At 38.5% G+C, this 12,949-nt stretch overlaps 1 protein-coding gene across 3 annotated transcripts in view; it reads right to left on the bottom strand.

Annotated features, from left to right (window-relative positions):
* Positions 1-374: 374 nt before the first annotated feature.
* LPCAT2 (lysophosphatidylcholine acyltransferase 2) overlaps positions 375-12,949 on the bottom strand; it is a 116,030-nt gene continuing 103,455 nt past the window's right edge. For 2 of the 3 annotated variants that reach the window (XM_029608573.1, XM_029608575.1), the window contains one exon: positions 7,449-8,002. In XM_029608573.1, coding sequence (XP_029464433.1) covers positions 7,809-8,002 — 194 coding nt within the window. In that variant the 3' untranslated portion in view covers positions 7,449-7,808. Of the gene's footprint in view, positions 724-7,448; positions 8,003-12,949 lie in introns of those variants that run through there. The other variant, XM_029608574.1, reaches the window with a different exon arrangement.

Raw genomic sequence — 12,949 nt, 5'->3', positions numbered from 1 at the left:
CGCGGACCGGTGGTTGGGGACCTGCTTTAGGCGACCCCTGCGTTTTGGTCGTTCGACCCTCGCCGGGGTCGCGACCCACAGGTTGAGAACCGCTGCCGTAGAGAGTAAAGGGCCTTGATTAATTTGAGAAAACTAGATGGGAAAATCTTTTCTATTTAAAGTTATAAGATTTTCTGGTACAGAATCTGCATGATGCTAAAAACTTTAGAATCCGATATTCAGCACCATTTGTCCAGCTAAGTTTGGACTTAGATAGACAAATTCATCATTTGAATATCTGCCCAAACTCAGTGGCCAGCCCTTATCTGGCTATCCTTTTATCCTGCTAAAATGTTAGCTGGGTAAATTGGAAGTAGAGTGGAGTCACCTATTTGGATAACTTAGCCAAACACCCATATTCAGCATTATCCAGCAAAATTAGCTGGAGAATTTTACGACTGCATGAAAGATGAATTTCCAGCATAAATTCACAGGATAAGTTTACTCTGTTAACTTATTTGATCCCTGTCTTTTTCCACGATACTTATGGATGTTTTCCAGGACATAGATTGAGGAGTTTATATCCAGTCACAAGCAGGTGGAGGATTGTTCAAACCAAGATGTCTTCAAGCATCATTGGTCAGGGAACTTGCTTCTTGCAGATAACTGTACACTAGTAGCTCATTCACTGGAAAGAATCCAGATTATTGTAGACTGGTTTACCCAAGCAGCAAGACCATCAGCCTGAAAAAAACACAAAGGTTAGCTTCCTGTAAGCCCTATAGCAAGCCTAGTTTTCATCAAGAGCACTCAATTGAATGCAACTGACCAAATCTGTTTTCTCAGAAGCATGCTTACCAACATTGACAATGAGATTATACAAAACTTTGCCACAGCAAGTTTTCTTTGGCAGGCTCTGTCATCTATGGAATGAGAAAGGGGTGAAACTTCTTACTAAGATCAAAGTGTACCAGGCAGTAGTAGTATCCATACTATTGTACGGCTATGAATCCTGGATGCTATAATGCAGAAACCTCAGGCAACTCAATTCCAAGAGCTCCCTGGGATCTATCTGCATTATAAGATGGAAAGACATGATCTTTAAAAGAGAAGTTGTTAAAGCTGCCAAGTTTCTAGCATGGAGGGAATGACAGCTAAAGCTTAACTTCAGTAAGCAGGCTTTGTCATAAGGATGGAGGACACCAGAATTCCCAAACTTATGCTTTATGGCCAATTGAAAAAGTAAACAAAGATCACACTACAGATTCAAGAACACTCATGGTGGCCATTCAGTCACTTGACCAGGGTCTGAAGGAGGCAGTTTGGTTACTAAGTCATCTATAACTTGGAAACCAAGCAAATACAAGCACAAAAGGAAAAGCAAGATGACAGAACTCTACAACGTCATCAACTGCAGGTTTCGCCTGTGGTTTCATTGGTGGATCAAAAAAATCGGTCTTTAATTACATCAATGGACACAAATAAATCTAGTCAAAAGGATTTGCTGCAAACTCATGTCATCTTTGAAGAGAGACTATCAATTATTTCTGAATTATAATTGGCAATTGTGTACTAACAAGATTTTCATATTAGCTGCCAAAATGCATGTCATGCTGATACATCTTGCTTCCCTGAAAATATTTTCAGATTAACTGTTTCCAGTTTCTGAAGCATACACAAAATATTGTACAATAAGCATCTATGCCATTTTTTGTAATGCTTTTTCATTTAGAATTTTTATTTGTATATTTAAACATTTCAAATATGAATTAAGTGTCAAGAATGGATTTTGTGAAAAAATGCAACAGAATTTTCATTTTTTCCTTTGATGTGCAAACAGCTTATTTTGGGGAATTTCTCCCCCAAATCAGCTTGTGTTCTTTGACAGTTCTTGTTAGTACATTCTCATCCTCTAACTTATTGAATTAACCATGGAAAGACACCTCACTAGTAGTCAAAAGTGCCATCATCTTTGAAAAGGCAAATGTTTAGACAACCTAATTCAAATGTTAAGTCATTTGCATCTTGCTAATATAATACGAAGGCTTGCAAACTAAATTTCCCTTGATGTGAATATTTGGCCCTATCTTACAGATGAATCAAATACTATTGCCATAGCTTATTTGACAGTAGATTATCAAAATGACACAGACTTTTCATACAATGAAACAAAAGAATTATGCCCCAGGTACACAGTTCTCATTCTGTCTGGTAGCTTCCTTCTGCACCTTTGAGGTTAAAGCTTAATGGGAATATTCCCCAACCGGGACTATGGAGCCATAAGTCTCTATTTGCAGGTATGCAGACTTTTTCAAATTTGTATTAACTCTACTCCTCCCTGGCTATCATGTCAGTGACACCCTACTGCTGAAAGGCACAGATTTTGGGTCCCTCTAGAGCAGTGGTTCCCATGCCCCGGCCAGTCGGGTTTTCAGGGTATCCACAAAAGAAAATGTGCATGCTATGGAGGCAATGCATGCAAATTCTCTCATGCATATTCATTGTGGGAATCCTGGAAGCCCGACTGGCTAAGGGGTCCCCAGGGCTGGGAAACACTGCTCTAGACCCTGGTACAAAGGCACATGAGCCAAACAACGGGTAATACTTTTGAGAAATGATTACGACTCCTCCTGCCTCTCCTCAAAAGTTTGAAAACCCATCATCCATAGCTTTTAATGGCCTGAAGAGCAGAGTCTGTCTCATAGCACTGATGGTGTTGCTGCTGGGCCATTGAACAGACAGAATGTTAATGAAAAAATACCTGGTTGCTAATATTAAACTATAACATCAAGTTTAATAATAACAACAGAAGACAATAGAGAGATAACAGTATTATTAAATATGTTCATTTATTAAGAATAAGAAAATATTAGGTTGACAATTGACCACATGGCACACGACACAAAAAGGAAATGTTATGGCTTACTTAAAATTTCAAAATCCTTTATTTTTAAAGGTGTTAAAATGTTACAATATTTATTAAGTAAATTAATCATAATCACTAAAATTAAATTGATAAAGCTTACATTATATTTGGTTTTCCATGATGAAAATATTTTGGTACATTGTTCAAAAATCAGATTGCATAGCACATGCAATGTATATATAATTAAACATTCTAAATTATCAGTAAGCACTTGCATACAAAGTTAAAATAAAAGAAAATAGTAAAAGTTATTTTTTAGGTTTATGTGCCAAAAAGCATGAAGAGATAATTGGATAGAAGGCACGAATAGCTGTATCTTCAGTTGGCTGTAGAGGCAAAAACTCACAGTAAAAACTTTTTAAAAAATATCCGAAGCAGAAAGCCTGTGAGGGAGTCAGTTGGACAGTTAGATGATTGAGGGGTTAAAGGGGCACTTAGAGAAGATAAGGCCATCGCAGAAAGATTAAATGATTTCTTTGCTTCGGTGTTTACTGAAGAGGATGTTGGGGAGGTACCCGTAATGGAGAAGGTTTTCATGGGTAATGATTCAGATGGACTGAATCAAATCACGGTGAACCTAGAAGATGTGGTAGGCCTGATTGACAAACTGAAGAGTAGTAATCACCTGGACCAGATGGTATTCACCCCCGAGTTCTGAAGGAACTAAAAAATGAAATTTCAGACCTATTAGTAAAAATTTGTAACTTATTAAAATCATCCATTGTACCTGAAGGCTGGAGGATAGCAAATGTAACCCCAATATTTAAAAAGGGCTCCAGGGGTGATCCGGGAAACTACAGACCGGTTAGCCTGACTTCAGTGCCAGGAAAAATAGTGGAAAGTGTTCTAAACATCAAAATCATAGAATATATAGAAAGACATGGTTTAATGGAACAAAGTCAGCATGGCTTTACCCAGGGCAAGTCTTGCCTCACAAATCTGCTTCACTTTTTTGAAGGAGTTAATAAACATGTGGATAAAGGTGAACTGGTAGATGTAGTGTACTTGGATTTTCAGAAGGCGTTTGACAAAGTCCTTCATGAGAGGCTTCTACGAAAACTAAAAAGTCATGGGATAGGAGGAGATGTTCTTTTGTGGATTACAAACTGGTTAAAAGACAGGAAACAGTAGGATTAAATGGTCAATTTTCTCAGTGGAAAAGGGTAAACAGTAGAGTGCCTCAGGGATCTGTACTTGGACTGGTGCTTTTCACTATATATATATATATATATATATATATAAATGATCTGGAAAGGATTACGACGAGTGAGGTTATCAAATTTGCAGATGATAATAAATTATTCAGAATAGTTAAAACACAAGCAGACTGTGATACATTACAGGAGGACCTTGCAAGACTGGAAGATTGGGCATCCAAATGGCAGATGACATTTAATGTGGATAAGTGCAAGGTGATGCATATAGGGAAAAATAACCCTTGCTGTAGTTACACGATGTTAGGCTCCATATTAGGAGCTACCACCCAGGCAAAAAAAAAAAAGATCTAGGCATCATAGTGGATAATACTTTAAAATAGTCAGCTCAGTGTGCTACAGCAGTCAAAAAAGCAAACAAAATGTTAGGAATTATTAGGAAGGGAATGGTTAATAGAACGGAAAATGTCATAATGCCTCTGTATCGCTCCATGGTGAGACCGCACCTTGAATACTGTGTACAATTCTGGTTGCCGCATCTAAAAAAAAGATATAGTTGCGATGGAGAATGTACAGAGAAGGGCAACCAAAATGATAAAGGGGATGGAACAGCTCCCCTATGAGGAAAGGCTGAAGAGGTTAGGGCTGTTCAGCTTGGAGAAGAGACGGCTGAGGGGGGATATGATAGAGGTCTTGAATGAGTAGATGTGACTCGGTTATTTACACTTTCGGATAATAGAAGGACTAGGGGACATTCCATGAAGTTAGCAAGTAGCACATTTAAAACTAATCAGAGAAATTTATTTTTCTCTCAATGCACAATAAAGCTCTGGAATTTGTTGCCAGAGGATGTGGTTAGTGCAGTTAGTGTAGCTGGGTTCAAAAAGGTTTGGATAAGTTCTTGGAGGAGAAGTCCATTAATGGCTATTAATCAATTTTACTTAGGGAATAGCCACTGCTATTAATTGCATCAGTAGCATGGGATCTTCTTAGTGTTTGGGTAATTGCCAGGTTCTTGTGGCCTGGTTTGGCCTCTGTTGGAAACAGGATGCTGGGCTTGATGGACCCTTGGTCTGAACCAGCATGGCAATTTCTTATGTTATGAGATCTATTTGTGGCACTGCCTCCTTTGTATTCAAATATCTCTCGTGCATATTCATGGTGAAAATCCAAGTACATAATAGCCCTTGAGAACCAAGTTATGGACCTTGAGGCTAAGCAATGACATGACACACAGGCAAGATCTCGGGACAGCCTTGTAATTTATGCAGGCTGCTATAAATGCAGTAGATAAGAGAGCTCTACCTTACTTTCAATAGGTTATCTATGGAATCATATTTCTTTAATGCAAGATTTTACAAATTTCCCTACAAGGAAAAGTCTTTTTCTTGTTTTCCAAAGGCCATGTAGAAGATTTAATGTATTTCTACCAATCAAACTAGGGTGTTTAGCTGTACTGGAAGAATAAAACCAATAAGAAATGGGAATAGCAATTTTAAAGAATTATGATAATGAAAAAACATGGGCTATAATTGTTTACTGATGTCAATTTTACCATGAATACCTCTGAATGTGTTTATAAGAAACACCACCCTAACCCCCACCCTGATTCAATGTGTCCCTATAGAGTATCAGACTGACCCTGTGCAGAGGCTCGCTCTCTCTCCCCCCACCCCCAGGCTCCTGTGCCTCAGGAGGAGCAGTAGCAAAGGTTATGCAGGCGCTGCCTTTGCAAACTTTGTGGTGTCGCGCATCAGTCTTGGCCCTGCCCTGGATCGCCCATGACCTGCCCCTTTTCTGGGCATGCGTACGTGCGCCCTTCCTGGCTTCTTAAAATTTGTGTTGCTTGCGCGCAGCCACATGCATGCGTATGTGTCCGTTTCTGTGCGAGCAAAGCTTTTGAAATCTGCCTCCAAGTACCTACAGGTCAGATTCACACTTTCCTTGTGAGATCTCCAACGGGAGTGAAGCTGAATGTCGACTGTAGGTTTCCTAGCTATCTGATCTCCAGTATAGCCATGTAAAATATATAAGCACAAATACAGAATTGTGGGTTTTACACTCGGAAATATTTTAAATAAAACAAACCAAAAATTTAAAAAAAATTGCTCTTCGCAAAGATGGAGTTTGGATGAATAATATTTCTACAACTGATTCTTATCTTCAGAAGCTGTTCTTGCATGTTTGATGATAGTTTTATATCAACTAATTTACAGATTGCACATAATACAATGCTTGGCATTCTTAATACATGAGCACAAAAAAATAAATTGATTTACTAAAATATTTTAACAGGTACTTAAATATTTGGAATGCACACCAACTACACTCCAGCTTGACCTTTACAAATGACATTACAGTTTCAAAATGTAATCAACCATGTAAATCACGTGGAGGGCAAATTTGATACTGTCTGTGGGGCTTGCACTCACTGGACTGCAAAGCTCACGATCAAAGGGAAATGATTGAGTTTACCTTTCAAAGTGTGGCTGGTGCGTACAATGTGGTTCTTTGTATCCATGTACTTTACACCAGCAGGGAAGCAAGTGCAAAACAGCTGCATGAAGATTTGAAAATGAAATCTGTGTGTGTACTTTTTATGCTCCAACGTAACTATACATTTATGTGAGTTGAAGTATATACACTATGAACCAGTCTATGTGCTTTTACTCACATATGGGGGAAAGGACAACAATTTCCTTAACACATTTTTAATGAGTGTTTTACCATGGAAAATCCTTTGATGGCTGCCCCCTTTATCTTTAATGGATAAAGATGCTGAATGACCTATTTTGACCCCATTAACAAATCACTTAAACTTTCATTAGCAATTTCCAAATATAGCACAACACATTTTGCTTGTAACATTTTATTTGATCCTTAGCACATGCTTTCTGAGAGAATTCCACTGTGTAATTATTTAAAATAGGCCCCTTGGTGAAAAGATTACTACAATGGAATGCAAAGTTACTGTTGAGTCTTTCAAGACCCAACATCAGGAGATAAAAGAATGTCGGTGCCCAATGATGTCAGATCCTGAAAGTACCATCTTAAGTCCTGATGTGCGGTAAAAGAAAGCAGATATGTGATTATCCTGAATCTGTCAACTAAGCAAAGATGACCTGTGTCACAGAACAGCCTCACAGAAGCAAGCCAAAGGACTTATCAATGCAGACCTGCTTTAAATACAGGTGTCACACACTGAGCTACAGTGAAGGAGCTGACAAAATAGTAGACAGACCCTTTGATTTACATATCGTTGTAGGGGGGCAATTTTCAAAACTGTGCAATGTGCACCAATTCTCAATGAGAACGTACGAGCATGTTTGCCCTTTGTAACTTGCCTAGGAAAAAGTAACCACAGAGATTTACTCCTGCGTTTTCTGCAGATACTTCATTAAGTAGTTATGAAAATGCAGAACTACATGCATTATTGCCTCCTCCAACCTAACCCCATTTCTGGGCCCATTTAGTTTTCCTGTAAGTAGTACACGATGTTGATCCCTGGGTGTACTTTTACCCATGTACAGGTTGGGCAAATTTCCCGGGTAAATGGTTTTTGAACCAAAAGATTTTCATTTATTCCAATAACTTACAGAGTTTCTCCTACACAAGACCACAATTGGACAAAAATATAGAGCAAGAATTAGGATAATTTGATGCATGGTTTCACAATGTAAATAGCTGCTTGTGAGCTTTATAGGAAGACCCAATGTCTAATCTCACCTCACTGAAAAAGAAAACTGTATTCAGTCATCTTTTTTGTCAGAAGTACTTAAAGAGTCTTCATTGCTTTCAGAATGGATTTTACTGGAAACAATTTGTGGCAATGTATCTTGAAATTCTTCTTTCTCTGCGTTCATATAGTACCTCTGCTGATCCAGGTATGTGGTAAATAACTTGGCATAAACAGGATGCTTCAGTGCAAAGTCTCTGAACTCACCTGAAACAAGAAAACATTTATTTGAAGCTCTTATGTAATTCTCAAACAGTGGGATTATCAAAATTTGGGTCAATCACACTTGAGAAGTTCTATAATTCTACAACTGCAATTTTCAGTTAGATGTGTTGAAAACATACATTATCCATACCATACCATTTCATTACAATTACTTTTTATTCTATCAGTTTTAAAGACCAGATGTACAGCAAATTAGGTTTTTCAGGCCACATCTGGCCCATGGGAGGTTTCCGTCTGGATTATGGAGGTAAACGGAGTCTCTGCTTGTGAAGGCAAGAGTACGTTACTTGTGGCTGGAAGTAAGTGAGGGGCCAGACGTGATGTTCCTGATCTGCTGGACCTCAGATCCTGAGATTGCATGGAAGCTCTTCTCTGTAGATCTCCAGGAAGACCCTCATTGATGCTCCTAGTAAGAACCAATGTGGCATTCAGGCCCTGATGTACAGAAGTGAAAAATATTAACTATTTTATTTTGTATTTCTTCCGGAGGGTTAAGGTCATTGGTGACTTAGATGTGTGGCTGTAGTTTTCAGTTATGAGATCCCTAATGGTCAATGTCCTTGAAAATATGTAGATTACATGTGATTTTATTTTAATTTGTGTTTTATGTATTACATTTTATGGTTTTAAATGTGTACATCACTTTGGGTGATTAAGTATAATCTGGAATGCGATTCAAACATTTTCAAACAAAAAATAGAAATAAATCATCCGATGGAGCAATTGGAGTTGGTCTTTTGAAACAATAGAAAGGGAGTTTGTGACTAAAGGGGGCTTGAAAGAACTCTATTTGAGGTATTCCCCACTGATGAGTCTTGGGATGGAGAAATCATTTGTGAGGTTGAAGATGACGACTCAGTGAATCTGTTACAGTATAAGATTGTCTTTGCCTCCGAGATAAACAGCACTGAGATGCATCTCTCTTAGGATTGCCCAGATCTATATTTTGCATGCGTCTTGGCATAGCCTTAGGGATCCTGCTTGTTTATGTAGTACACTGCTACTACATTAAAGTATGGTTCCCTTTATAAATGGTTTGAAAACAGCTTTCATTTCCCCAGAGTTTTATTTATTTATTTATTTAAAGTCTTTTCTATACCGTCGTTAAGCTAGAAGCCGTCACAACGGTTAACAATAAGGCACTTAAGAATGAAGCTTTATTTTAACATCTAGGCAGGTGCCTGTAAGGGACAGTACATAGTTTCATAATAGCTATAAGATGCTAGGTGAGGTTGTGTGTTTAGGTTTATCAGGTCGGTTCCAAATTATTAATAATCTACTATCTGTTACTGCTTAAAAGTAAAACACACACGTAATGAGTAGGTGTGTTGTGTCAGGGCACAGACTCATCGCTTTCTGCAATTCTTTGGATTCTATTCTCCCTTCTCTTTGTGGTATACTTGTTTAAATAGCCATGTTTTTAGGGTCTTTTTGAATAGTTTGATGTCTTTTTGCAGTCTGATTTCTGACGGCATGGTGTTCCATAATGTAGGCCCTGCTAATGATAGGGCTCTATCCCTTACTCGAGTTAGTCTTGCAGTTTTAACGGAGGGAATAGTTAGTAATGCCTTGTTTGCAGATCTCAGGTTCCTGTTGGGGACGTGTACTTTCAGTGCAGTGTTTAGCCATTCTGTTTTTTCGACAAGGATTAATTTATGTATGATACATAGTGATTTGTATTGTATTCTCTGTTCAATGGGTAGCCAGTGTAGTTCAATTAGGGTATCAGTGATATGGTCCCTTCTATTTTTTCCAGTCAGAATTCTTGCCGCTGTGTTTTGCAGTATCTGGAGTGGTCTAATTGTTGTGTATGGTAAGCCTAGGAGTAGAGTATTACAATAGTCTGTGCTTGCAAAGATTAATGCTTGTAGCACTGAACGGAAGTTGTTTGCAGTTAGCATGGGTTTTAATCTCCTAAGAGTCATAAGTTTGTTGTTTATGTGGCGTGTCTGTCCTTATTTAAATAAAGTCCCCTGTCAGCAGAATGTTTTGACGTGCGTCTCCCAATCTTGACTGGAGGCATCTGTGGTCAAGGTATTTTAAAACTGAGGAGGATGAAACAGTTGACCACTCAGGATGACCGAGTCTACCATGTCGAGTAGCAGAAGAGAGGAATGTAGACAGTTATTGAGTGAGACATGGGCTCTAATGGAATTGGGTTGTGCCATTCAGCTGTCCTCATGTATACACACAAAAGGTAATGGATTGTGGTCGACACATGACCCAAAATTTCCATTAAAATTCTGGTTGGAGACTACGTGAACTATGTGAACATCCTCTTACATGAAAGGCAGGCCCTTCTGATCTCGTTATCTAGATGTGCTCCTATGAATTCCAAATGATATATTGGGGTAAGGTGGGATTTATCTTAATTTAGCACGAATCCCAATGAGAGAAGTATTTGGATCGGAAAGGATATGCTTATCTTCACTACTTTGAAGGCTCTGCTCAATATTAGCCAATTGTCTAAATATGGGAAAACACAGAACTGCTTTTCCTGACATGGGTGGCTACTACTGTTGGGAATTTGGTGAGAACTCTTGGAGCTGTAGAGAAATTAAATGAGAGAAGTTTGATATTGGTAATGTGCTTCTGCTATCGTGAATCCATAGGGAGTAGAATGCAGAACATCCATCTAATATTAGGTTGCACATGCTTAAAATCTTAAAAAGAAAAAAAGGAAGAAAGATTAAACTACTGCTGGCTGTGTTTATTGTGTGTTACTTTTTAAAGCCAGTATTTGTTTGCAAGTATTAAGAATTGTGAGTTTAGCGATAATAGTAATAATTTTGCGAGCTTGTATAAGTTAGTTTTTAAGTATTAGAACTGTGGCCTTGCAAAGGTCAGTTACTTGATATGGCTCCCGGGCAACTAATCACTAGTTTGATTCTCTTCCACCCCAGCTCCCTCACACTCTCCAGTCTCTTTTTCTGCTAGATAACCACGCCCCCAAACCCCCAAAGAAGAAGAAAAATCTTCAAAATAGGATTCAATTAGCTATTTTGAACAATATACAATTAATCCTGATTTTGGTGATTCACTAATTTTAGTCTTCTTGCTGGTCATTTGCAGACATAAATCACTTAATTTTAAAAACCTTAGATTTTAATAGACAGCAAATAATTTAAAAACCCCTTAAACAGAGACATACCTACTCCAAAACCACCTTAAAAACATTAGTAACTTAATAAAATTAGGATGCAGACAAAAGTCCAGCAGTGAGATGGGGGCCATCCAGTCTTTTGCACAGAGAGCAATATGCATAATTCATCTGTTGGTGGGATGTTGTACACCAACTGCAAAGAGCTGCTGGCTCTCAGAGAATGAGTGTGATTTCTAGAGGCTACAGTCACAGACCTGGAAGAGCTTAGGCAGCTAGAGAGGTATACTGAGGATATCTTCAGGGACGTAGAGCAGTCCCAACTCCAGTCAAGCAGCCCATGAGCTGCTTCAAGCAAGGTCACCTAGCAGGAGACCATCACCTTGGTATGGCAGGAAGTGATCCTACAGCTAGGACATGCTCTGCAGGTGATCCCTTATCCTCTCGCATTGAGGAGGTCTCTCTAGGGCTGGAAAGGATTAGGACGGCCATCATAGTGGGCGACTCGATCATTAGAAATGTAGATAGCTTGGTGGTTTGTGGGCATGAAGAGCGCTTGGGTAACTTGCCTAACTGGTGTGACGGTAGCAGGCCTCACATGCCTCTTAGATAAGATTTCATGCAGCCAGGGTAATAAGGAAAAAAGTCAATCTGACACTGATGAGTGGAAGTCTGTGGGAAAGTATTGGAATGGTCAAGTGCAAATGATCTTTAAATTTTAGTTGTATGATGACTGTATATAAGTGAGTCATATTTTTGATGTTTTTAATATTGTGTTGTGTGTTTTAATTGTGGATGTTTTAATTGTAAACCGCCTAGAAATGTTGATAGGCAGTTAATTTTTTTTAAATAAATAAATACAACAGGTTCTAGAGACTAATTTTAGATTCATATCTGGAAACCGATATTCAGAACCACCAGGTTTGTATTCCAGAAATGCTCCCTGTTCCACGAGCAGGAACCCAAAGGCAGGTTGAACTTCAGCGTCAATGCATGGATGAGACGCTGGTGCAGGAAAATGTTTTAGATTTATGAAGAATTGTGGAACATTTTAATGAATGGAAGCCTTTTCCAACAGGATGGCTCCACCTTAACCAGAGTGAAACCAGCTGCTGGCACTAACCTTTAAAATGGAAATAGAGAAGCTTTTAAACTATATGAGGGGTGAGAAGCTCAGAGGCACAAAGTTTGGAGTGATGTATCTGAAGAATACTAACAAAACACAGAAGTTAAGGCATTTCGTCAGAGAAGTCACAATAAATGCTGAAGTAGCCTAGATGCCTTTAAGAAAAGAGCAGAAAGATTCCAAATGGCCCATGTAAATTAAAACAAAAAGATACTTTGAAATAGCTGCATACAAATTCTATAAGTCTAAAAAAAATAAGAAAAAAAGAGGTAGAATATACTGAACTGAATGAAGACATAATTGGCATCTTAGAGACCTGGTGGAAGGAGGATAACCAATGGGACACTGTCATACTACAGTACAAATTGAATCACAATAATAAGATGGATCAAAATGGTGGCGGTGGTGCTATGTGTTAAAAAAAAAAAATAAAAGCAGAGAGTCAAACAGAATAAAAGTTGTGCAGGAAACAAAATGCACTGTAGAATATTTATGGATAGAAATTCCATGACAATGAATTAGAGAAGCTAACAAAATTAGAAACAGAAATAATGGGTGATTTCTATTACCCCAGTGTTGATTAGGTAATTGTCACAACAGGACAGAAACAAATGACTGCTTCATGGAGCAACTGGTACAAGAATAGACAAGAGGGGGGAGCTATTTTAGACCAAATCCTTAGTGGAATAAATGATTTGGTGCG

This window comes from Rhinatrema bivittatum, chromosome 7 (genome assembly GCF_901001135.1).
Source record: "Rhinatrema bivittatum chromosome 7, aRhiBiv1.1, whole genome shotgun sequence".
In the NCBI taxonomy this organism is placed as follows: Eukaryota; Metazoa; Chordata; class Amphibia; order Gymnophiona; family Rhinatrematidae; genus Rhinatrema; species Rhinatrema bivittatum.
The sequence above is the reverse complement of the archived record's forward strand: the minus strand, read 5'-3'. Positions and strand labels throughout refer to the sequence as shown.